The sequence below is a fragment of the Erpetoichthys calabaricus genome, chromosome 12 (genome assembly GCF_900747795.2).
Source record: "Erpetoichthys calabaricus chromosome 12, fErpCal1.3, whole genome shotgun sequence".
In the NCBI taxonomy this organism is placed as follows: domain Eukaryota; kingdom Metazoa; phylum Chordata; class Cladistia; order Polypteriformes; family Polypteridae; genus Erpetoichthys; species Erpetoichthys calabaricus.
Genome location: NC_041405.2, coordinates 20764568 through 20792535, shown reverse-complemented (window position 1 = coordinate 20792535; position 27968 = coordinate 20764568). Strand labels below are relative to the sequence as shown.

Below are 27968 nucleotides of genomic sequence, written 5' to 3'. Positions count from 1 at the left end.
GCCCCCAAATGTATACACAAAAAAGTAAATAGAAAATATTTTGAACACAACAATTATAAATAATGAAAATAGTAGAATACTATGAGACAACCATAAACTGGCAGACCACATATACATATTATCCAACTACTTTTCCAAATAAAAAAAATTATGCCTTCTACATACTGTATTCAAACCAAACTACAGTAGGCATCCATTTAAACACAGGCATGAATTTAAGCTTCACATGAAGAATACAGGAAATACCCAGAAATTAGTAAGATTTATTCATTTATTAGCATCAAGACCCCATTTGTAACCCTCTCAAGTAAGTAGGAGAAATCCTGAAAACTGCACTAAAAATCTGCAATCATTGATACCATTATAATGGGTGTTTTTTATATTTTTGTTCCAAAGAATTCTGGAGAGCAGTACTACTATTCCCACAATTTACTCAGAACAAAGCAATACCTTCTTGACCTAAACAAAGCTATGGCTGAGAAAAGAGTACTGCCAAAAGTGGAAGAATCTGTTTTGTATTCAAGAAGCACCATTGCTTAATGCTGTATAAAGTTTGGTTTCTAGCAGAGTGTGAAGTGTCAACCATGATACTACACTTTTAAAACCCTCCAATTACATCTCACCCTCTGCTGATGGAAAATATTTTCATCTACAAATATGAAAGTTGTTCTTATGTGGACATTTGACATCCAACTTAAAATATTTGCCTTGTTTTAAACTGAAAAAAAAAACTCTCTAATTTCAAAGTCCCTCCAATTTACAGACTTGCTTCAAACAGCTAACTCTGAAAAATAAACTTATCATGCAATTTGTAGACCTTTGAAATTGCAAAAATCTCTTATGGTTGATATACTCACATTAAAATAACATTGAAAAAATGCATCCTAAGCCCAATGTGATATTTTTGGAAACTGCCTGGTTTTGCTTCTTAGTGTAATTTATACTCGTTCTGTTTACAAGTGGGTTTGTCCGCAGTGCTTACTGGTAAATACCTAAAGTATTCTAGACTCTCTCAGTAAGAAGGCTAATAGAGAAAACCATTTTATTTTTGACAAAAAAAAGAACATCTTGTACTGAACAAAACACCAGCAGCAGATACAGGTGGTCTTTCACATTTTGCAGATCTCTAAAAATTCTAACTTCAATCAATGCCAAGCACCATGCTCTGGGAAAAACACCACTTCCTCCTAATCTTTCTTCATTTATCTTAACAGTGTAACATGCTTTCAAGGGACGCTATTAGTATCGTTATGTCACAAACCGTATGACAGGTCAGATCATGCAACTCCGTACATTACGTTTCAGTCGTGTTCATGTTACTAGAGCTGATCATAATTGTGATGTACTATCATCACCTCTACAATTTCTCATGAGAGATGGTTACATCTGTTACTTACACTGCCAGCATCACACACAGCTATCATAATAGTACGCACATTTTTGTGTGTAATTAACTATTGCTGACACTCTGGGTTAGAAGTAGAAAACCATTGTTTCCTCCTTACATTATACGGTGTCATTAAAAGAGGGGTAAAATTTTCATTTGTAAGGCAATGCCTCCGAGTTGCATTTTTGATTACATAATAAATTGATTTTGCGAGCTGAAGCCTGGGAAAAGTAAAAAATGTTTTGCCCTTCAAATCACAAAAATAATGAAGTTCTTTCAGTGGCTTGCAATACTACTAGTAGTATGACAAAACCCATTTTTCAATTTAAAGGGTTGAATTAAACCAAAACATTTTACCATGGTTTGGCACATTTTCAGTGTAAAACCTACTATCCCCATAGTAGATATTGCAAAATTAGGTTGAGTTGTTAATATTGCCCCATGCGTGAATGAGCACGCATATGCAATTAATATCAACACACAGGAGGCCACTGATGCAAACTGATAAGAAGGGCTGGATGGGCGATTGACAGTAAAATGTCACACAAGTACGCTGGGCTCTGCATTTCACAAACTCCTGGGACTTTTGCCTTATACCTTACTAGACAGAGACTCCCAGGGCATTAAATAAATAGAGCCTAGCTGCTGCAGATGATAAGAGGAGATCACGGAGAGAGGCATGGCACACCACAGTGGAAAATGATCAGGAACAGTGAAAGAGGGGAATGCATTTTCAGTAGCAGTGCAGAAATATCCGTGGCTATTTTCAGTATAACTATTACTTTGCGAGGTATTACCCTTGTGTCATAACAGTGGGAAGGTAATTCTTCCGAAAGTACGGCTGTGGATCATTCAATGTTAAATAAACACGTCTATTATTGGGCTTTACTCTCATTCGGTGAGTGTGTGTTATAATATTATTCATGATGATGCAACGTGGTAGCAATTGTCTTTGCATAGCAAAATTGTTACATCATCACAAGTGTTAATTTGCAGCAAGAGGTGCTATAAAATCACTTCTCAGACGTGGTCTCCTACTCCATGCTAAAGCTGGGACCAGAATGCTTTGTAAATACTTCTCATGTTCTACTCTTGATACGACAAATTCTTATCCTACTGTGATTTAATTGTAATTCTGAGACACATAATAAATTCAGGACATGATCTTTAACATTCAACTTAAAGCAGCAAAAGTAATAAACTAATGAAAAGCAAAATGCATGAATAAAAGCAAACAAGTTGAGGTGCAAACCACATAAACAACCAAACTTTCAAATTAAAGTCTAGCAATTCTTTAGCCCACATCTCAACTACTTTCTTAAAGGATAACTTATATGAAAGTGAAAGGTAGAAAAAGGCAAAGCAAACAAACTGTCCATTAACATATCCATAGTAAATTATAATACTTATAGTTCACACCATGTTGCACTATTTTTAATTAAATGGACTTCAGTTTGTGTATTATGCTGAAAGGTCAGTGGATCCCTCCTTTCCTTTGTCCAATACTCTGACCTTGAACACCTTGACAGAAATGGCACTTACAGTGCTGTGGAAAATTATTTGCCCCCTTCCTGATTTCTTATTTTTTCCATGTTTGTCACATTTATATGTTAGACAAAGATAACCCAAGTAAGCACAAAATGCAGTTCTTAAGTGATGATTTTATTTATTAAGGAAAAAAACTATGCAAACCTACATGGCCTTATGTGAAAAAGTAATTGCCCCCCTTGTTAAAACATGAAGTAACTGTGGAAAAGCTAAGTTCAATTTCACTAGCCACGCCCAGGCCTGATTACTGCCAGACCTGTTGAATCAAGAGATCATTTAAATAGAACCTGTCAGACAAAGTGAAGTAGGCCAAAAGAACCCAAAAATGAAGACATCATGTCACAATCTAAAGAAATTCAGGAAATGATGACAAACAAAGTAATTGACATCTGTCAGTCTGGAAAAGGTTACAAAGCCATTTCTAAAGCTTTGGGGCTCCGGCGAACCACAGTGAGAGCCATTATCCACAAATAGAGAAAACATGGAACAGTGGTGAACCTTCCCAAGAATGGCCGGCCTACAAAAATTACCCCCAGAGTGAAGCGACAACTCATCCAAGAGGTCACAAAAGAGCCCAGAAAAAACATCTAAAGAACTGCAGGCCTCACTTGCCTCAGTTAAGGTCAATGTTCATGACTCAGCCATAAGAAAGAGACTGAGCAAAAATGGCATGAATGGCAGAGTTCCAAGGCGAAAACCACTGCTGACCAAAAAGAACATAAAGGCTTGTCTCATTTTCGCCAAAAAAAAAAATCTTGATGATCCCAAAGACTTTTGGGAAAATATTCTGTGGACTGACAAAACGAAAGTTGAACTTTTTGGAAGGTGTGCGTCCCATTACATCTGCCGTAAAAGTAACATAGCATTTCAGAAAAAGAACATCATACCAACAGTCAAACATGGTGGTGGTAGTGTGATTGTCTGGGGCTGCTTTGCTGCTTCAGGACCTGGATGACTTGCTGTGATTGATGGAACCATTAATTCTGCTCTCTATCAAAAATCCTGAAGGAGACTGTCCAGCCATCAGCTTGTGACCTCAAGCTGAAGCACACTTGGGTTCTGTAGCAGGACAATGATCCAAAACACACTAGCAAGTCCACCTTGGCTTAAAAAAACAAAATGAAGGTTTTGGAGTGGCCTAATCAAAGTCCGAACTTAAATCCGAATTGAAATGCTGTGGCGTGACCTTAAAAAAGTGGTTCATACTCGGAAACCCTCCAATGTGGCCGAATTGAAACAATTCTGCAAATAAGAGTGGGGCTAAATTCCTCCACAGTGATGTGAAAGACTCATTGCCAGTTATCGCAAACGCTTGATTGCAGTTGTTGCTGCTAAGGGTGACACAACCAGTTATTAGGTTTAGAGGGCAATTACTTTTTCACATAGGGCCATGTACGTTTTTGTTCCTTAATAAATAAAATCATCACTTAAAAACTGTATTTTGTGTTTACTTGGGTTATCTTTGTCTAATATTTATATCTGTTTGATGATCTGAAATATTTAGGTGTGACAAACATGCAAAAAATTAAGAAATCATGAAGGGGGAAAATACTTTTTCACAGCACTGTAGGTAAGGATGCCATTATTAATCACAGCTCTGAGTTATATGCAAGTGCTTTCTCTAAGCTGATTTAGAAATTTAAAAATCATGGGACTGTGAAATGTCATCTTAAACCCGTCTCATGTAGATATTGGTAAGAAATTTCTGGATAATGTCAGTTTGGGGTACAATATTGAATATGGGTGTGGATGAGATATCTGCAATTTATGCCACAGGAGTGGAAAGTGTAAATATTAACACATTTCAAATAATGTTCTTTAATACCCTAAAGTGTTATATCAAGAATACTAAAATATTTATCCCTTTGCAGCACTTTTAAATGAGAGATGCATTTATTGCAGTCAAATGTGGGGTGTAAGCAATGTTCTCCCACTTACAAATACAGGAGACTTACTGACGATACACTGTTTCTCCATAGAAATAATTAAACCATACACAAGCAGTCAGGTGCCAGTATGACTCATTTTATGAAATATATCCTGCAATTGACTAACCCCCTGTCCACTGCTAATTTAGGATGTGGTTAGCAAACACTGATTATTTTTTACGAGATTCTATGTGACTACTCTTTGTTAGTATGTTCAAAGTTATGTAAAGTATAATACAGTGCAAGAGTAACACTTAACAGTATATTTACTACACAGAGCCACGCTAATAATGTGGAAAGACTATGTCCTAAACGAAGTACTTCTAGGTAAACATTAGAAATTGTCTTAATTCTTATATATTTTATTGTACAGTATAATAAATAGCTCTGAGGCTAGGGCTCTGTGCCGGCAATCAGAAGGTTACAGCTTTGAATCCCATAAATGCCTGAAGTGTATCTTCTCCGTTGGGCCCTTGAGCAAGATCCTTAACCTGCAATTGCTTTGTCCTGGGATGACGTTATTCTGCATCCAGCCCTGCAAGCAGGTCCTCCAATTTGCAGGGAAAACTTGGGGGTTGGTGGCAGGAGTGGCACTCCAGCCACCGTAAAAATCTTCACACTGTTTCAGTGTGGCACCGAGGTGTCATCAGCTGTACTCAGGTCCTAATCCTGGTGGTTCGTTGAGTGGTGTGTGCGGCAACACGCTATCAGCGCATGCTCCCAACCTCTCCTCTAATTGTATACGAGAGAATATAATTCATACTTAGCTACGGGATAGCAAAATAGATGAACAATTTTGTGATAGCATTATTTTGAAATCACCTTAATCTCTGCATCTATTAAAAAATTCTACATTGAAATAACTTCTAAAAAAATTTGAGACTTTTTTTTATATTATAAAAGGCAACATCTGGATTCAAATAACCTCAAAATGCACCCCCAACAAACATGTCTGCATACAATCTTACTTTAATAGCTTTGAGTTGCATTTGGCACAAAAAAGTTTAAGGACTGTGGACTGGTATAGAAATATGGACATTCTAAAAGCAAATTTGTTGACAGGATATAAACTGAACTAGTCAATATTAAAGACAAGACAGAATGCAGGAATGAGGTAGCAGGTTAAAACTATGTCTATTCATAATAACTATCTACTTCAAAAACAAAACCATGGTGGATATCAGAAAATGCTGAGGGAGTTGAACAACCATCAGTGTCAATGCAACAACAATGTAAACTATGAATGAGTTCAATACTTATTTGAGAAATTGGCTTGCTGATAATTTTCATAGATAGTAAATAGTACGAGGGTGTTGTAACGTGTTAGCCACTCTGAATGTAGTAAGAAGTTAAGCAAAATGGCAACTTTTATTAGCTAACTAGAAAGATTACAATATGTAACCTTTCAAGGCAACTCAGGCCCCTTGCCTGAAGAAGGGGCCTGAGTTGCCTCGAAAGCTTGCATACTGTAATCTTCCTAGTCAGACAATAAATGTTGTCATTTTGCTTAACTTCTCACTACATAGATAGTAAAGTAATAAGTCAATTGTGAATTCAATCTGTAAAAATTATGCATGACCAATTAATTCTTGGCTGCATGTCAACAATTTGCTTCAAAGGGCACATAATGAAATTTGGTTTGCACCCTGCCATTCCCATTTCTAGCACAAAAGTTTGCCTGCAAACCCCTATGCTTATTAATTTGGTCAAATATAACTTGCACATTGTGATCTCACAAAAGTGTTGACTCTTTGCTTACTGTGTGAATGTGAAATGTACCAGCAAGTGGTGTTCATTTTCAATTTTAGATTGTTGGGATGGTGTAGCATTTGAAGGGTGCACATTCTGAACTTGAAATGCAAAAAGTAGGGGGGCATAAGACTGGGACAATACCTGAGAGGTCCTGGCAAAAAGGAGAAATTGTCTGTGGCACAAAAATAATTTGTTATTGTGCCAGAGGAAGGAAGATGACACTGAAAAGGGGTAGTATGCTCTGTTTAATAAGAGGGTACCCCAGGGATCAAGAGATAAGAAAGGGCACCAGGGGTCTTCTGTTAATGGGTTACAATTCCCCCTGTCCAATCAGTGGCAGTGTGCCTCATTTACTCCATGCTGGACTGATTCTGGAATACCTGGGTCCTGTAGATGGACATTAAGAAGATGGCACTAAAAGTTCCCAAATTTGTTTGTGATCCCAGAGATAGTTTACCCAGAACTAAGCTACTAAAGTCATTGCTTGAGAAAGCCTGGTTTTGGAAGTGAGTCAATGCAAGCATTTGAATAAAGGAAGAACAAGAGGTCAAGAATGGATAGAGAAAAAGATGGAGGTGTTGGGAAGAGTGCTTGGGCAATACTGAGGCGGGAAGGACAGCATCATCCCAGTGAGCAGACAGCATTTTTGCTGTTAATTTAGGCTGGAGAGGCCATTTTCCCTTGCTTACTTGGTACGGCACTTACTTCCCATCTTCCCCTTCCATTACACTAATTTCTAATAAATCATTATTTGTGGGCATTTTTGCTTCCTTAGGGCTTTGGGTTTATGAGCACATCAAGATCACTCCCTATTTTTCACAACTGATGAAACTGCATAATATCTGAGCTCCTGTACTAGATAACTATTTCCACTATTAAATCTGTTATTAGAAGAACACAAATCCCAATACTTTTGATAAAAACATTAAAAATATTTTTTGAACATGAACTCAGAAGTACAGCACACTCCATCAAAAACAATCTACAAATGACGCCAATAAATGTTAAAAAAATCAAATATCACTATTACTAATCAACTAATGAAAAGCTGCATTATCTTACATGAAGGAGGTAGAGAAACAGAAAACATTCAAGTATACAGTAAAACCCCCACATCTACTACAGTTAGGTCCATAAATATTTGGACAGAGACAACTTTTTTCTAATTTTGGTTCTGTACATTACCACAATGAATTTTAAATGAAACAACTCAGATGCAGTTGAAGTGCAAACTTTCAGCTTCAATTCAGTGGGGTGAACAAAACAATTGCATAAAAATGTGAGGCAACTAAAGCATTTTTTAACACAATCCCTTCATTTCAGGGGATCAAAAGTAATTGGACAAATTAAATAACTGGAAATAAAATGTTCATTTCTAATACTTGGTTGAAAACCCTTTGCTGGCAATGACAGCCTGAAGTCTTGAACTCATGGACATCACCAGATGCTGGGTTTCCTCCTTTTTAATGCTCTGCCAGGCCTTTACTGCAGCGGCTTTCAGTTGCTGTTTGCTTGTGGGCCTTTCTGTCTGAAGTTTAGTCTTCAACAAGTGAAACGCCTGCTCAATTGGGTTAAGATCAGGTGACTGACTTGGCCATTCAAGAATTTTCCACTTCTTTGCTTTAATAAACTCCTGGGTTGCTTTGGCTGTATGTTTTGGGTCATTGTCCATCTGTATCATGAAACGCCACCCAATCAATTTGACTGCTGTATTTAGCTGGATTTGAGCAGACAGTATGTCTCTGAACACCTCAGAATTCATTCGGCTGTTTCTGTCCTGTATCACATCATCAATAAACACTAGTGTCCCAGTGCCACTGGCAGCCATGCACGCCCAAGCCATCGTACTGCCTCCACTGTGCTTTACAGATGATGTGGTATGCTTTGGACAATGAGCTGTTCCACACCTTCTCCATATTTTTTTCTTGCCATCATTCTGGTAGAGGCTGATCTTGGTTTCATCTGTCCAAAGAATGTTTTTCCAGAACTGTGCTGGCTTTTTTTAGATGTTCTTTAGCAAAGTCCAATCTAGCCTTTCTATTCTTGAGGCTTATGAGTGGCTTGCACCTTGCAGTACACCCTCTGTATTTACTTTCATGCAGTCTTCTCTTTATGGTAGACTTGGATATCGATACGCCTACCCCCTGGAGAGTGTTGTTCACTTGGTTGGCTGTTGTGAAGGGGGTTCTCTTCACCATGGAAATGATTCTGCGATCATCCACCACTGTTGTCTTTCGTGGACGTCCAGGGGGGTATTTTCCGTACGTCGCTTAAATCATCCGAGATCAGGGGCCTCATGTATAAACGGTGCGTACGCACAGAAATGTTGCGTACGAGCCTTTCCACGCTCAAATCGCGATGTATAAAACCTAAACTTGGCGTAAAGCCACGCACATTTCCACGGTAACTCATTCCTTGGCGTACGCAATTTATCTGCCCAGTTTTGCAGACTGGTGGCACCCAGTGTCAAAGCAGTGCTACTGTTCCTGTGTGATCACTCTTTCTTTCTTATATCCACATTCCTGGCGCGGCTTTATAAATACACTGAAATTAACTGCATATTGTTTATTAGTGTAATGCATCTGATTGTAATTAACCTGCAGCAATATAATGGTCCAGGGAATAGCCATAGTATTCCAAATACCATAACTGCTTTAGCGTTGTAACTCTCACTGCATCTTCTTTCAGCTGATCCCGTTAAGGGTTGCCACAGCAGATCATCTTTTCCCACATTACTCTCACTGCACCACTCGGAGTATTTATATCACTGTATCTGAGTGGGAAATCACGGCAGCAGCTGATTGGAAAGAGAATTATCGGTACACAGCATGAAGCAGATGCTGCCTGAGCCACAGCAAACGCTTTAGTCCCTGTACGGACTTCGCGGTTTAGAAACAGTTTCATCCCAAGAACTCTAAACACACTAAATCAGTCCATCAAGTGCTCCTTGTAGAAATATTTGGACTTATAAGTACAATTACCCCACTGTAAACTTGCACTACAGTTATAATATTGCACAACCTGCACCACTTTATAAAGCGCGTATTTACATGTGATAACGGTATTCATTTCTAAGACGAAATGCAGCAAAACATGTTGATTATATTATACAGATAAAACTTTAACTTCATTTAAATAATCTGTATTGTTAATAATTAAACATGTGAGGACACGGTGCCGCAGCGCTAGCTAGTTCAGTAATTGTTCCTGCCTTGCGCTGTATTATTGCTGGTGCTGACGCGACACTGGAAAGATAGACGGATATAATAATTAAACACGTACTACTAAGATATTTCAATGTTCCTTAAAAGTTTTGAAGAATCGAAGTTCTATGCTTACAGATGGCTTCACGTCTATTACATAGCTTATTGTGTGGCGATTGAGTTTATGGAGAAAGAAAAGTAAGGACAGGAATTGGAGGTTAGTACGTTTGAAAGAGACAGTACTGCTGTGATAAATTATTTAACTGAAGGTTGCGCATGGCGCAGCAAGCCTCTTGCGTGAGACATGAACAAGCACTGCGCCACCGTGTTCCCATGTTTAATAACATGCTTTCATTCCTATCATCATGAAAAAGATATCACGTATACATCTCAGTATTTTAATTATTCAGAGAGCTGTAATATCAAGAATGTAATGGAGTATGTGTCCCGTCGGAGAAAGAGAAAGCCCGTTTAAAAAGCAGGTAGTGATTCATACACACAGAGCACATAGAAGATCAAATACAGAACAAAGCATTTAACATGCCACTTTAGTTACAATAGGATTTGAGAAACTAGTAAATTAAACGATTTTAAGATGAAGTTTATGATGTTCTACTTAATGGCAAAATAAACTACGTGATTAAAGTGGAAATTTCGAGATTAAAGTTGACATTTCGTGCTTTTTTCCCCACTGTGTGCCTTTTTTTTGTCTGTACCCTAATAAGCTTTCATATGACACTCAGACTGTGGGCTACGACTCGCTTTTTCACGGCGACTTTAATATGTGATTTCTTTTTTATTTCGGGCACTGTGCGACTTTGTGAAGTTGAGCCTTCGAGTTTCTCCGACACTCTGTCACTCGATCAGCTTCCTTTTGTTGATTATACCACTGTTTAAACCAACAAATAGTACGTTTTTCATTTGCCTCCACTTGGTATTCGCTGAAATTCTTATATTTTCTCCCGTGCTTTTCCCATTGTCTTTTCACAGAAGGCTATTTATATTGATTTGCATATTCAAAGAGGCGTAATTCTGGGAGGAGTTGGGGCGGGACAGAAGGCGCGTGCACGTGCGTTACTTTTCACGCAAATCGGGATTTATGTAGTAGAAGAACGTGAAAGTATGCGTGCGCACAGATTCCTGCATCTGGATTTTTCTGTGCGTACGCACAATCCCGCTTTTGTGCTTACGCCATGTTATAGTGTGAGTTCTACGCACGGCGTTATACATGAGGCCTCAGGTGCCTCATATTGGATAAGTTAATGCCGGTGACACTCATCCGGGATAGGTCGGTTTTTCAAACACAGCCGTGTATTAGATTAGTCTAGCTGGATCTAATCATCCAAGATGAATGCGGGCGCCCGCGCTGATTGAAAAGCCCATATATATTGAGTCTAGAAAACGTGATCAGCAAATCTTTGATAGGCTGTAACAAAATGACGAAAGAACGGGTTTTTTTTTTTCACACACGCGGCGCAAGACCTTTTATTCGAAGGACATGAAGAATTTCAAGATTTAATATGCACAAGGGATAACACTGTAAAAGCAGCCCAGACCAAAAAAGACGGCTTGCAAAAAATGGCCGACAAATTAAACGCTAAGTAGTGTGCATTATACTTACTGAATGCAGCGTTTCATTTCCTATGTGTCAGATTAATTATTATTTAATATGTCATAATTCCGGATCAAACGTAAGCACAAGGAGAATATGGGAACAGGTTAAAGCGAAGTACAAGAATATACTTCAAACTGGTAAATATTGGTATATAACTATTTAAAGTATTGTTGACATAAATAATCATATATAATATAAAAAACATTAATTTTAAAGCTAATAAGAAGGCAGACAAGCAAAAAACAGCTGGAGGTCCACGCGGTCCAGACCTAACCCCTGCAGAAGAGTTGGCTCTCCAGCAAAATGCCCATCAACCTGCTTCTGAAGGCATTCCAGGGGGAAGCTCCTCCTCAGAACCAGTGGCAGGATGCAGTCATCACTTCATTTCAGGTAAAGGATGGTCATTGCATATATTTGTCATCGATGTGTGCCATAGGTATGTTCCATATAGCCCTCTTTTTTGTTTGGTCAGTTGCAGGGAATGTCATATCCCTTGAACCTGTGTCTGACCAACGAGATATTGATGAAGGTCAAATATTTGATGAAGACACTGTGTCTGATTATTCATCAGGAGGAGAGGTACATTTTCCAAATAATGTTTGATCAAACTCCACTCTGATCAGTCCCATGTGCCCCAATCACATTTGGAAATCCTGGTAATGAGAATGTTAGGCTGATTGACATTCTTCATGGAACTGTGTGTGTTTTAGCCTGTTTATTACCTACCTGCAATGGCATGAAACGCCTCTTTTATTGTCTGCACATGCAGGTGTCCAGGAAACACTATGAAAACCCGAAGGAAATATTTCAGAGCCAAACAGACTTTACGAATTGCCTGGCAAACTGCACTTTTAGTTAGATTTTCTGCATCACCTACAGTATATAAAAAAGTGCAGCTTACAAAAAACCTCAAAGCAATGCATACTGTCTGTGTGGTGGTGAGAGCCTGACTTCGCCTAGTTTGACTTCGAATATAAGGTGCCAATAAATCTTTGAGGTACAATATTTTCCCTCGGCTAAAGCGGTATCTTTCGAAAAGAATTTCCTCCAGGAGCAATAAAGGATCTTGTCGATCGCACAAACCCCTCTCTATATGAAATTCTCGTCTTATAATTTGCACACCAATATCAATTGGTCGCTCATTCATGAACGGCGAAGCCATGACTGAATGAATTCCATGCACGGACACTGATTACGTGTGTGAGCTAATCCTTGTTTACGTAGAACAAACCTGCTCTGAGCAGGTTTGAGGATTAGGATGTGTTGCTATGACAACACTTCCAGCAAGAGTTTCGAAAAACCGACAGATCCAGGATCAGGCCAAATCGTCAACAATTACATCCGGCTAAACGACTAATCCACGTACGAAACATACCCCCCAGGTCTTTTTGCGTTGCTGAGTTCACCAGTGCTTGCTTTCTTTCTCGGGCTGTACCAAACTGTAGATTTTGCCACTCGTAATATTGGAGCAATTTCTCAGAAGGGTGTTTTCTGTTTTCGCAGCTTAAGGATGGCTTCTATCACCTGCATGGAGAGCTCCTTTGACCGTATGTTGTCTGTTCACAGCAAAATCTTCCACATGCAAGCACCACACCTCAAATCAACTCCAGGCCTTTTATCTGCTTAATTGATAATGACATAACGACGGACTTGCCCACACCTGCCCATGAAATAGCCTTTGAGTCAATTGTCCAATTACTTTTGAGCCCCTGAAATGAAGGGATTGTGTTAAAAAATGCTTTAGTTGCCTCACATTTTTATGCAATCGTTTTGTTCACCCCACTGAATTAAAGCTGAAAGTCTGCACTTCAACTGCATCTGAGTTGTTTCATTTAAAATTCATTGTGGTAATGTACAGAACCAAAATTAGAAAAAAGTTGTCTCTGTCCAAATATTTATGGACCTAACTGTATGAACTCGAAAGAGAGTCATTATATAAGCTGCAATCACTACAACACCCCACCAGCTAACACAAACATAGGATTTAGACAAACAAGAAATCAGTGACACCAAAGCCAAAAATCAATAGAACTTCAAACATCCCTGTTAAATACAGTTAATTTCAAACTCTATGACAACTAGGTCCGCAGCATTAAAATTGAACGCAAGGTGAAAGTTAACCACAAACCAAAAATCATAAACAGATTTGAAAAGAATATCAGTTAAACATGATGGATATCATTTTTTCCCAGACACAAATATTTTGAAACTATTTAAATAAAATAATTTCTTCCTTCAAAAGCAAGATTACATTCACACCATTATTTGGACAAAAGCAAAAACAACTTGAAAAGCGTCACAAAGATGCAATACGCTTTCTTCTCTTCAAGTAAGGAACCATTCAAATGATGTTTAAATTCTTAGCACACAAGGATCATCCTGTTTTTTCTGTATCATGTACCCTTGCAATCATAGAGCAGCAGAACCTTTCAAGGGAGTAGGAAAATAAAAAAAGGAGCACTTTCCGAGGATTAATGGACATCAGTACTTGACAGGATATAATTTTCCCCAATCTATGCAATACACTATGTAATTCAGCTCAAAACTGTACACTCGCACATCTCTAAACTCATTCTGTCAGATATATAGACAGAGTTAGATCATACAGGTGGCGTAGTGGTAGTGCTGCTGCTTTGCAGTAAGGAGACTGTGGAAGTTTGTGAGTTCACTTCCCGGTTCCTCCCTGTGTGGATAGCGCTTTGAGTACTGAGAAAAGCGCTATATAAATGTAATGAATTATTATTATTATTATTATACATTTGGGAGATGGGCTTGAACACCAATGTCTCTTAACTAAGAGCATTTGGTAATGTCTTCTTCTAAAGCCTTACTGGACTACAGCGTCCACCCACTTATCAAATAACATCTGAATCAAAATAAATGAAACCATCATTTAAAAAAATATACTCCCGAAATAATACTGTTTTTTTAATATGCTAACTTACCCCATATAGTTGGTAGTGATGTCCAAGAAAAGCTTTTAATATCATGCTTTCATGCAGAATGGAGAGAAAAAGGTTTAGAAAATAATGCTAGCCAGCGGTGACGAATGCTGTACAGTGGGAAATAATGTAGAAAAAGTCCATGGTATAAAGAAAAAAAATATCTTGCAATCTGTGTGTTGCACAATCCAAATGACACTAATCCGGTAAAACAACCTTATACTTAAAATAGATAGATAGATAGATAGATAGATAGATAGATAGATAGATAGATAGATAGATAGATAGATAGATAGATAGATAGATAGATAGATAGATAGATAGATAGATAGATATTAATCCCAATGGGAAATTCACATTGCTAAAATCTGCCCCCTCTCACACACTTGTTGACCAAGACTCCCATCTTCAATTCAAAAAAGCAATCCCATGAGGCTTTAGTTTCTTGTTTATGATATGTGCCGATTTTTCTGTAAGTACATAACCAAAAAAAGCATGTGCTTGCATATTTTGACATAAGGAATATCATCAGATTTTTTTTTTCATATATGCTTTTCGCATTATTTGCTATTGCACAGCACTGGTCACTATTGGCTTGTATTTGACCATAAATGTTTTTTCTCTCCATTCTGCATGAAACATGACATACATTTTTTTTTCTCGACCATCACTATAGACTACATGGAATAAATAAATAAATAAATATATATATATATATATATATATAATCTTGTTTTTGTGTACACTGTTCCTTTAAGAGAACACCAAATAGAACACCACTGCTTAAAATACCTTCTGTTATGGTAACCAGCACTACTCTGCTCCCTCTAAATGTTGTTTTGCCCAAGTTGAAGAATGCTATATACTATGATGTAAAAATGTATATTGCACAGCTTAATATTACTGAAAACAAATTTTAGCCTTAGAGGCACAATTCAGCTATGCTTCAGTATATTTCTGAAATTCATCAATACCATTCTCATCTAGCACGTTTTGAAGTAATGATTCAAACTGCCTAATTACTGCATACCTTCCAGCTGCTTTAGCTTTTCTATTTTATTTTACTATCACCCATTCTTGCTCTCTATATTTGCTGGGTAAGGAGACTTTGAAAAGGACTATAGGATGGAGCGATCATTATATTCCATAAATGTGTTACTCAAATGTGGCACTTGGTGCCACGGCCCACCTGCCAAGTTTTTTGCCTGCCTAAGGTAAAGTCATCCCTGATGGAGGATTGCAGGAATCATGGGGTAGAGGGGTCCTTTCATCGGATTGGCTGGCCCAGTGCTGTCTCAGCTGTGGAATGGCCAAATGGGGGAGGCAGCTTGATGGCCAAGGTCTCCAGGACTCTAAACAAATCCAAATCATATTATGGGATATCATCTACTGTTAAATTCTGCTCCATACTTGTAATTTTTTTTTTTTTTATACTGTATTGAGGATTTGTTCTGTTCTGTGTATTGTATTGTATTGACCCCCTTCTCTTTGACACCCACTGCACGCCCAACCTACCTGGAAAGGGGTCTTTCATTGAACTGCCTTTCCCAAGGTTTCTTCCATTTTTTTCCCTACTACGGTTTTTTTTGGGAGTTTTTCCTTGTCTTCCTGAAGAGTCAAGGCTGGGGGTCTTTCAAAGCCCATTGTGGCACTTCTTATGTGATTTTGGGCTATATAAAAATAAAGTGTATTGTGTTGTATATTAGTAATTCATTTTTGTTTCAAAGTAATAAATAAACAAATAAATAAGTGGGAACACTGACTTGACAGTGCTCTAATTGGTAATCCACTAGAATGTCCCCATTTCCTATAGCACTTATCCATCTTTGGACTGCATGGAAAATACTGATTTTCTAAAATACTCATTTAAAAAAATACATACAGCAGAACTCTGATTATCTGCGCCTCAATTAACCGAAGTTCACTTTATCTGAGATGAATCTGTAAGTGTAATGCACTTCTTTTCTTATAATTCATAAAAGCTCTTAACAGCACTTTTGTATATTGAACAGCGAAAAGACACTACTGTACGCCTGCCGACATGTTGATGCGGAGACAATTGCTGAACGGTGTGGCCTAGAAGTGAGGAACCACTATAAAACATAAAACTCTGAAAGACGTTTTTAAGAAAGCTTAAAATGATAACATGTGCTACACAATTATTTGTTCTTGTTACCTTTAATCATTTTATTTTTTGATTTAAATGTGAGGCAAACCAGTCATATTAAAATGTAACTACTATAAACATTTCTTATTCTTAAAACTATGGTACATATTAGAGAGAGAGAGAGAGAGAGAGAGAGAGGTCGGCAGCAAACACTGATACTGCAAGTTGCCAAACCCACTACACGATAAACCACCTCAGGATCCCAAATTAGGACCCAAGCACAGCCATGCAGCCGGTGACACCTCAGCGCCACACCAGTTGAAATGGAACAGTGTGAGGTGTTTGTTTGGTTTTTTTACAGTGGCTGAAGTGCACAACCTCCCAGTTCTCCCTGGAAGTTGGAGGACCTGCTTACAGAGCTAGATGCAGGTAAATGTCATATCCAGGACAAAGCAATCGCAGGTTAAAGGCCCAACAGAGTGGAAAGCACTTCTGGCATTTATGGGGTCCAAACATATAAGCTGCATAATAAGTGATATGCCACAAAAATAAGTGTAATTTTTATTGGTTTTATATAACATGAAATTCACAAAGGTATAAAAAGAGACTTAAAAAGTGATACTATACCACATAAACTGTCAAAAACCTTTAAGATCTGTAAAATTAACTCAAAATGGCAGCAGCCATCACCTTTATCCGAGTTTTCAGCTATCCGAAGCAGCATTGCTCCACATTACCCAAGAGAACGGGGTTCTACTGTACTAATTTTAATATTGTGCTTCAAAACCTTTCTGCATAACTTTGAAATGTGTAACTATAGCATTTTCCATATCTAGTCAAAACCACATACAGTGCATCTGGAAAATATTCACAGCGCATCACTTTTTCCACATTTTGTTATGTTACATCCTTATTCCAAAATGGATTAAATTCATTTTTTTCCTCAGAATTCTACACACAACACCCAATAATGACAACATGAAAAAAGGTTACTTGAGGTTTTTGCAAATTTATTATAAATGAAAAAACTGAGAAATCCCATGTACGTAAGAATTCACAGCCTTTGCTCAATACTTTGTCGATGCACCTTTGGCAGTAATTACAGCCTCAAGTCTTTTTGAATATGATGTCACAAGCTTGGCACACCTATCCTTGGCCAGTTTTGCCAGTTCCTCTTTGCAGCACCTCTCAAGCTCCATCAGGTTGGATGGGAAGCGTCGGTGCACAGCCATTTTAAGATGTCTCCAGAGATGTTCAATCGGATTCAAGTCTGGGCTCTGGCTGGGCCACTCAAGGACATTCACAGAGTTGTCCTGAAGCCACTCCATTGATATCTTAGCTGTGTGCTTAGGGTCATTGTCCTGCTGAAAGATGAACTGTCGCCCCAGTCTGAGGTCAAGAGCGCTCTGGAGCAGGTTTTTATCCAGGATGTCTCTGTACATTGCTGCAGTCATCTTCCCCTTTATCCTGACTAGTCTCCCAGTTCCTGCCGCTGAAAAACATCCCCACAGCATGATGCTACCACCACCATGCTTCACTGTAGGGATGGTGCCAGGTTTCCCCCAAACGTGATGCCTGGCATTCACACCAAAGAGTTCAATCTTTGTCTCATCCGACCAGAGAATTTTCTTTCTCATGGTCTGAGAGTCCTTCAGGTGTCTTTTGGTAAACTCCAGGTGGGCTGCCATGTGCCTTTTACTAAGGAGTGGCTTCCATCTGGCCACTCTACCATACAGGCCTGATTGGTGGATTGCTGCAGAGATGGTTGTCCTTCTGGAAGGTTCTCCTCTCTCCACAGAGAACCTCTGACAGAGTGACCATCGGGTTCTTGGTCACCTCCCTGACTAAGGCCCTTCTCCCCTGATCGTTCAGTTTAGATGGCCAGCCAGCTCTAGGAAGAGTTCTGGTGGTTTCGAACTTCTTCCACTTACGGATGATGGAGGCCACTGTGCTCATTGGGACCTTCAAAGCCGCAGAAATTTTTCTGTAACCTTCCCCAGATTTGTGCCTCGAGACAATCCTGTCTTGGAGGTCTACAGACAATTCCTTTGACTTCATGCTTGGTTTGTGCTCTGACATGAACTATCAACTGTGCGACCTTATATAGACAGGTGTGTGCCTTTCCAAATCATGTCCAACCAACTGAATTTACCACAGGTGGACTCCAATTAAGCTGCAAAAACATCTCAAGGATGATCAGGGGCAACAGGAGGCACCTGAGCTCAATTTTGAGCTTCATGGCAAAGGCTGTGAATACTTATGTACATGTGCTTTCTCAATTTTTTTATTTTTAATAAATTTGCAAAAATCTCAAGTAAACTTTTTTCACGTTGTCATTATGGGGTGTTGTGTGTAGAATTCTAAGGAAAAAAATGAATTTAATCCATTTTGGAATAAGGCTGTAACATAACAAAATGTGGAAAAAGTGATGCGCTATGAATACTTTCCGGATGCACTGTATAAAACAGCAATTCCTTAGCACTATCAAGTGGTGTTTTTGAAGACGTTCTGCATGTTAGACTTCAGACAGTATGAAATCAACCTCACATGACAGCTAACCGCCCATTCATCAGTTTTCTTATCCTATTGTCCAATTGCGTGTTGCTGGGATATCACAATTTATTTACTAAATCATTGCGCTTTTTAAAAAATTATACTCATTATAACCCAAATGTAAACATTTATAACATACTTCATGTCCAAAATGAACACGGTAGGAAATAGTAATAAATAATAATAAATATAGTAATAAATAATACTTATTTATACAGAATTATTCATAAACACAGATGTTGCCCAAAGTGCTTCACAGACGTTTAAAGCAACACAATAAAAAAAATAACAATTTACCACTTAAAAAATATAGCATAAACTATCGTATAACAACATCAGAAAAACAATGATAACAGTATTAAAATAGGTAACATAAAAGAAATGATGAAACAGTTGAATAACACTATTCAAAGTCATACAGTTTTTGTAAATATCCCACCTGACAATCTGAAGCACACCTCAACTTCTGGGTATTCAAGCCCATCGTGTACATTGTTTCTTAAATTAGTGTTTTATAACTGCACAAAGACTTTACTTTTCAGTTCGACAAGCTATATTATTTTGCGATTAGCAAGTCTACAGTAGTGCCAACGTGCTACACAGATGTTCTTCAGTAAACCATAAAATGGCGTGATTGAAATCATGCCAGTTACTAGTCGCACAACTTCATACTTCCCAGGCTTGAAAGGGTTTATTAAAAAAATGTTTCCTGCTCTAAAACATCACTGACACTTCTTCATATTCGCTCGTTAACAACATACCAATCCATAGATTAAAATAATTAACACTTTGTTACTACAATTTCAGTTAACCGCATCTTCTGTATATTTAAGTCAACCAATATTGTCGAACACATAAAACTAGACAAGCAATGATCAAAAAGAAATCATAACGCTCCTTCGCTTTATAGATTAACTGCTTTATATCAACACCCACCACAACACTTTTAGTCTAGTCTTACAACCTTATAGTAAGAACCGTGAACAGACTAAATAAAAAGCGCTTGAAAACTCGTCTATTTTCAAAACATAAATTAAGCCTTTTGATTGCCAACAAGTAAACATTAAAAAACAATGAAGCGCAAGACTAATTTCTAACCTGCAATCCGCTGTGAACTGGTTGCTAGTACTGTGTTGAAAAGCGTTTTTGTCGGTTTGACAAGCATGGCCGGTGAAGAGCAGACATAAGATTATAAATGTACGGGAGGTGGGAGGAAGAGAGCGAGGTATCTATGACCGAGAAATCCAAACTGAACCCGACGCGACAGTACAATGCCCCGCAGTTTCCTACTGGCTCCTAAGACATGTGCGTCAGGATACGACCCCACCACTCACCGGGTTGTGTACACTCAATAAGCGAAGCGACTCATTGGTTACTGCCTTACAAAAGTCGTCATCTCATTGGCTCGGGGCCTTCAGTTGCAGAAGTCGTTCGTGAAGGATGTTTTTGTGCGGCCCCGCCTGTTCTCATAGAATAGTGGCCCAAGCTGTCGCCTTTTTTTTAAAAAACGCAGTCAACTTCAGTATCCCTTAGACAGTATTTTCTCTAAATCTCGACGTCGGTACTATCGTGAAAAAAATAACTGGTAATGCATGACGCAGTGTTATTCCAAATTGTATTTTCTGTGACGTGCAATTAGAGAGGCTACCCCTCCGCCCGCTTCGAGAATTTTCTGTCAAGTAATGTTGCGACGCTCTTAAAGAGACAGTGCACGAAATGATTTAACAACATCGTGTTTTTGCTGTGTGGTTGTGCTCGATTCTGCTCCACTCGGTTGCCAGCCGTGTTCTTTTCGTCAACGGATCTTAAGCAGTACTGTGCGCTGTTTTGTGACACGCTGAAGCCAGAGACGCGTGCATTTTTATGTCTCTTCGTGCAGAGTAGAAGAGCGTTGTGAACAGAACCGACTGCAAGCAAAATGGACCCGAAGAAGATTACTGAGTTGCAGGGCTTTGTTCAGCTTTGCAAGGAGAACGCGAATTTGCTTCATCGACCGGAGATGAAGTTTTTCAGGACCTGGCTGGAGAGGTAGAAATTTGTTTTCGTATTATCGTCTTTTTCATCTGGTGCGGTGGGTGTAGCTGTTGTTGACTCCGTGAAGTTAATTCAAATCAAGCAGATTAGGCGGAGAGAAAGGAGTTTGTGTTCATTGCGATTTTAGTAAAAGTTTCAATTGATGAACACCGTGACATTGTGGTTGTTCGTCAAGGGTGCGTGTGTGCCGCGCGTGTTATTTCTAACCCTAACTTTTACTCATCCCGCAAAAGAGCGGTCGCTATTAGTAAAGGGAACGAATACTGATCAAATGTTGCAGTTTTCAAAATAATGAATAAACTGAAGTCAGTTTTGTGTAGATTTTTATTTTTAATTAAAAACTGATTAGCCGACTAGATAAAAATGATACTGATTGTGTCACGTGGCTGTCATGCTTTTCAACATAATCGGTTAATCAAATCGGGTTTTATGATCGCCAACAAAAAAAAAAGTTGATCTTTTAAGTTACGCCAAGTAAACTGCATGCATTTAGATATCAAGTTTTCAGCCACTCCCACTCTCGAACAGGTAGCCTGTAACAATCATTTTATCGGCAAACATTACAAAGAAGTACATTATTGCCTCTCGTGAAGATCTCACAACCGGTTATTCAATTCGGGGGCGTGAGAACTAACACCCCACGCCAGGGGCTTGTGTGCAAAGCAGGAATCGACCGCCAGTTCATCCCAGGGCCCATTTACACACACCCACACTCAAACGTGGCCAGTTTACCGAGCACGGAGGTGCTTGGGATTTGCGAGGAAGACTCCACATGAACACACGGAGAATGGGCAAACTCCATAAAGAAAATGAGGGGGATTGTAACCCAGGAAATGTGATGGTACTTGTGTACTAAACGGACGGCTTGAGAAAGGAAAACGGAAGTGTTTTGACGAATTCTTAACATTTATTCCAAATATTCATTTCTGGGGTTGGAAAAGTAAGAGGTTGTATAAGGTTTCCCTCTACCCATTCTAGTGTTGGGCTCCTATTTGATTCTCGAGGCAACAGTGCCAACAGCTGCGTCACTGTGCCGCTTATTCTTTGTAGAATGGGTTGAAAAGTGGGGAGCAGCTGTGTGGGGAAATCGACGCTCTGGGGATAAGGATACATGGTTTAGCTTGGAATGGTTTTTCAGATTAAAAGAGTAAAGACAATACCCATTGCGTTCCCCAGCAGCCAAGCAAAAGGTTAGGTAATTTTTAGAACACCTCAGGTTTTGTTTTCTCCCCAAGTTTAATCAGTTGAGTTGAAATGAAATGAATGACCTAAAATGGTGAAAATGTATGTTGAAATGAGTTTTAAATGTAAAACTTAGGTTAGTAAAAACTGCAATAAAGGAAAATTCAGAATATTAAAAGTGTCCCTCAGGGAACAACTAATAGGTTACAACCTGCAGATTTTCTGCAGCAATTAAAGTAAATTAAGTCTTGTAAATTGAAGCAAACAATCTGTGCAGATGTCCCAGCTTTTGCTGATTACTTTAAAACGTTCTGTCTGTCTTAAAGCAGAGTCAGAACAGAGTGTGTTAAACTGCAGAAAGTTGTAAATTCCAGTGACAGTGGAAAGAAAATGGCAATTAACAAGCATTAAGCATTAATCTCCCTTGGAAGTTAAGGCCTTTCATTTAGAGAGAGTGCACCAAAAAAAAAAACTGGTGTCCTACACAATCCAAAGGCAGTTGAAAACTAGAAGAAACTCTGATTGGAAGATATCTGGCAGACCCAGAGTCACACGTTTCTGAGGGTCACCAGCTCGTGTAATAGGCACCTCTCAGCACAGCTAAAAGCAAATATTAGTTTCTGCTGTGAAGACGAGACTTTGTGCTGCAAGTATGAAAGTGTGAATGACCATAAGAAAGCCATTCCTTAAAGAACAAAATAGGGCCTTCACATACCAGCTGTGGACTACTGCGGACTGGAAGAAAGACTTCTGGACCAATGAATCAAAATCTGAAATCTTCGATTCATCATTCAAGGTCTTTGTATGCCGTCAAGTATGTGACACCAACTGTCAAACATGGAGGAGGAGGAGGTGTGATGGTCCGGGGTTCTTTTGCTGGAGGAAGAGTTGGTGACTTGTACAGAGTGACTGACATTCTGAATCAAAAGGGTTACCACAATTTATGCCTACTTTGAGTAAAAAGTTTGAATACATTTTTGTACACTTAATGTTTCCATGACTTTTTTGCCATTGTTTATTTGTTGTATTCCTTGATTTCATGAAGCGTTAAGACATTAAACTGCATGCATTTCCATAAAACCTGTGGTGTTCTAAAACCTTTGACCGGTAGTGCAAGTTCTCTTAGTAGACCAGTTGATATGTAAGTTGAGGTAGCAACACCATTGCAAGAGGTTGATACAGCTGGCCTTATTATACTATTTAACCTAATCCAGTTTAGGGTTGCTGGGGGGTTTATCCCACAAATTTGGGAATAAGAAAGGATCCAGCCCAGGTTGTGGTAGTAGTCCATTACAGACGCTACTCATGGGCCTAATTCAAAATCTCCAATTCACCTAACTTTCTGTTTTTCACCTCCACATTAAAAATCATGCGTTTCCAGGGGGGAAAAACTCAAGAGTGAAAGGACATTAAAGGTGGCATTGGCATGGGATTGGAACTCGTCACTGGATCTGTAAAGCAGCTGAATTGACTATTTTACTACTATATTATCCACTCATATTATATTGTTTAACTTGCTTTAGTAAGTTGAATATTTTGGAGATTGAATATATTCAATTTATTGCAATATTTACATTTTAATACCTAATGGCTTTGCTGCCTTATTTAAATTGAAGTAATAAACTGTTCCTAACTTAATGGCCTTTTAAGAGAGGTGTTTTACCCCACACTCAAAACATTAGTCCCTATTCAAGTATTTTCAAAAGCAAAATCCACTTATGTAAAAACACAATAGTAAGAAATGTCTTCTTGCTCTTTCACAGCTGCCACATACTGTTTATTTTTTAATTTTTTTTTTTTTTTATACTGGGAATAGCTGGAAAGAATTTTGAAATTAACTTCATGAGTAAAATCCTTTATTCTCTTCTATTCCCAGACCAGCAAATCAGACTCCACCACATTTTTCTGTATTATGAATAAATGATTCTTGATGGGAGTTGTGGTGCATAAAATTGTCCTTCCTAATGTACTCATTTAATGGCTGTAAACCACACCAACATAGGTCCTCCTGCCTGTTATCAGTGAAGTCTGGGTTATATACAGTTTGTGAAACCTTCCCTATCATGACATGTTTTTGAAGTTTATTACAGTATACTTCTATTTTAAAAGCTGTGCAGAAAACACATTTTTAATAACTTAGACTTTCTATTTTTTGTTTATGATTATATTGATGTTTGGTATTCGTTTTCCACCATTTCTCTGTAATGAGTATTGTCTGTACACATGGTGTTTTGGTTACATAATATTAATCTAAAGTGAATATTAGCTATAATAGTGCTATAATTTGGAAAGTATTGTGGTTAGTTGTTTGGTCGGAAAGAAAACACACAGTGGTAGTGTTTTTTGTTTTTTCTTTCCCCCCCCCCCCCCCCCCCACAGAACATTATTACTGACATGCATTAGAAAGTGTTTGTTAAAATATTTCTTTTACAGTATATGACTTAAAAGCTTGAAAGCAAGTTTGACTAGAGCCAATCATTTTAATATACAGTAATCCCTCCTCCATCGCAGGGGTTGCATTCCAGAGCCACCCGCGAAATAAGAAAATCCGCGAAGTAGAAACCATATGTTTATATGGTTATTTTTATATTGTCATGCTTGGGTCACAGATTTGCGCAGAAACACAGGAGGTTGTAGAGAGACAGGAACGTTATTCAAACACTGCAAACAAACATTTGTCTCTTTTTCAAAAGTTTAAACTGTGCTCCATGACAAGACAGAGATGACAGTTCTGTCTCACAATTAAAAGAATGCAAACATATCTTCCTCTTCAAAGGAGTGCGCGTCAGGAGCACAGACTGTCAGAAAGAGAGAGGAAAGCAAACAAATCAATAGGGCTGTTTGACTTTTAAGTATGCGAAGCACCACCGGTACAAAGCTGTTGAAGGCGGCAGCTCACACCCCCTCCGTCAGGAGCAGAGAGAGAGAGAAGAGAGTCAGAGAAAAACAATCAATCAAAAATCAATATGTGCCCTTTGAGCTTTGAAGTATGCGAAGCACCGTGCAGCATGTCGCTTCACGAAGCAGTTGCACAGAAGGTAGCAACGTGAAGATAATCTTTCAGCATTTTTAGACAAGCATCCGTATCGTCTAGGTGTGTGAACAGCCCCCCTGCTCAATCCCCCTACGTCGGGATCAGAGAAAGTCAGCACGAGAGAGAGAAAAGTAAGTTGGGTAGCTTCTCAGCCATCTGCCAATAGCGTCCCTTGTATGAAATCAACTGGGCAAACCAACTGAGGAAGCATGTACCAGAAATTAAAAGACCCATTGTCCGCAGAAATCCGCGAACCAACAAAAGAATCCGCAATATATATTTAAATATGCTTACATATAAAATCCGTGATAGAGTGAAGCCGCGAAAGGCGAAGCACGATATAGCGAGGGATCACTGTATTTTATTTTTGTATAGTGCTTTTAATAGAGTGCAGGATCTAAGTGCTGTGACAAATTCACAGGAAAAATCCAAACATAGTACAGTGGAACCTCGGTTCACGAATGTCTCGGTACACGTACAAGTCGGTTTACGACCAAAAAGTTTGCCAAACTTTTGCCTCTGTTCACGACCACGCACTCGGTATACGAACAAGCCAGTTTCCCTTTCGGTTTGTGCGTGCCGATGATTTCCATACGTGTTGCATTGTTCTCAGTCAGACATGCATGCTTGCATGTGCGTGCGTGCTTTCGCTGTGAACTCTCTGTGCTCTATTTCATTTCCTTTCCGGTTCATACGCGCCGATTACTGTATTTAAGCACGTTTTCAGCCTCTCCCTGTTCATTGTTCTCAGTCAGACGTGCCTGCTTTACCTGTGAACTCTTTGTGCTCTACAGTATTTCGTGTGCGTTTGCAGTTAACCATGGCTTCTAAGCACTGTAACCTCCTCTCCACCCAGTTCCTCCTCACTTCATGCCAGAACTCGACTCATGCAAGGTTAGTTTCCTTGGTGATTTATGGTTAGTTTTTGTATTACGGATTTTTTAAATGTTCATTTTTCAGTTCGTAGTGTGAATTGTTGCAGTGTTACTTTTCTTGGTTGTTTATTAAGTTACGGATTTTTCAAATGTTCATTTTTTTTTCCCTGCGATCGGGTTGTAAGGCTATAGCGCAAACTGCTGCAATGTTACTTTCTTGGTTGGTTTTTAAATAAAGTTTGGATTTGTTCAAATGTTCGTTTTTTTCCCCCTGTGCTTAAAACTCGTTTTTAAAAAAAAAAAAAAAAAAAAAAAGTGTTTATACAGTAATCGGGTTGTAAGGCTATAGCACGAACTCTTGCAATGTTAGTTTTCTCTGTTGTTCAAGGTTTTCTCAATGTTATTCAATGTTTTTACATTTAGTTTACTATTACGATGTGCATTCTATGGTGTTATTAACTATATTTGTGCTTAAAAATCTTTAAAAAAATATATTTACATACAGTTTGTACCATCTGGAACGGATTAATTGTATTTACATACAATCCTATGGGGAAAATTGCTTCGGTTCATGACCAAATCGGTTTACGACCAGAGTTTTGGAACGAATTATGGTCGTGAACCGAGGTTCTACTGTAATACAAATTAACTACTTTTTAATGCATGCATGTAAAGATACAAACTAGTTCCAAACTGATTAACATCAGTGGTTTTGCAATATATGTCCAATAACATTGTTATTCAGCTATGAGTAGTTCACAACAGAGGAGAGGAAAATTATTCTAGTTAGCAACATCCCTGGAGAAAAAGAAATCTTGGGGATGGGGGTTATCCATTGTCTGTTATAACAGACGTTCACAGTTCTGTAAAAGTCTAAGCTAACTGGCTATACGGTTACTCTTGGGCATTCCACAGTATTAACTTGTGCTGGGCTCTCTATGATGACAGAATCTTTTCATCTTTTGATTCCAAGACTCCCAGTGTCTTCAGTATCTTTCAAATTAGCAGGAAAACCGTTTGGAAGCAGAGTAGTGGCACAATGTGCCATAATAGAATACTAAGAAGAGAAGCACAATAGAATAGGAATAACAATTATTATAACGCACTTTTATACAAGTGACTAACAAAACAAAGATATTTGTAGCTGATCAGCATCTCTTTTGAGGGTATGCAGGACTGCGTATATAATAATAATAATTCTTTAGATTTAAATAAGAAGGCAGATTGCTCCACAGCTATGAGAACCTGTAGCTAAAAGCTTGACGCAACAACTGTTATTTTAATCCTTAGAATCTTCAGTAGTCAAAGTATGAGATCATAGATCATAAGTAATGTTGGTATGCAAAGCTATAAAAGTTAGTTACACCTGAAACAAATAAGACAATGAAGCAAAAATGTGTGCCAAGAGCCATGCTGGGTTAGTTCCTGCCTTGCATCCAAACCTGCTGGGATTCACCACTTTCAGTCCTTGTGAGTTATGACCTTCAACTGGACTAAACCATTTTTAATAAAAGTCTGGATTAATGTATTAATAAAAGGGTATGTTTGTATATATAAAAAAGAAGAAATGGGCATTTATTTTGTGCAGATATAGTGCACACATACACTATAAAATATGACAGATTAATTCATAAACTGGATTGCAGGTTGCACACTTTTGAGTAGGCAGAAGATGCCTTGGCAGTTTCCCATGGTTTCCATGCAACATTGAATGAAATTAAACATAACAAATATTGGAATTGCAGATTGACTTATTAGAAGTTGCACATAGCTGCCAAAAAGCATGTTTTGTATATTACACTGTTAAA

General features: G+C 38.5%; 2 protein-coding genes across 2 annotated transcripts in view; one reads left to right on the top strand and one right to left on the bottom strand.

Annotated features, from left to right (window-relative positions):
• Positions 1–20365, bottom strand: part of xpnpep3 (X-prolyl aminopeptidase 3, mitochondrial) — a 69196-nt gene extending 48831 nt beyond the window's left edge. The window contains exon 1 of the mRNA XM_028815170.2: positions 20134–20365. Coding sequence (XP_028671003.1) covers positions 20134–20200 — 67 coding nt within the window. The 5' untranslated portion in view covers positions 20201–20365. The remainder of the gene's footprint in view (positions 1–20133) is intronic.
• A 151-nt stretch (positions 20366–20516) lies between these two features.
• st13 (ST13 Hsp70 interacting protein) overlaps positions 20517–27968 on the top strand; it is a 33359-nt gene continuing 25907 nt past the window's right edge. Inside the window, exon 1 of the mRNA XM_028815172.2 lies at positions 20517–21063. Within this exon, the coding sequence (XP_028671005.1) occupies positions 20954–21063 (110 nt within the window). The 5' untranslated portion in view covers positions 20517–20953. The remainder of the gene's footprint in view (positions 21064–27968) is intronic.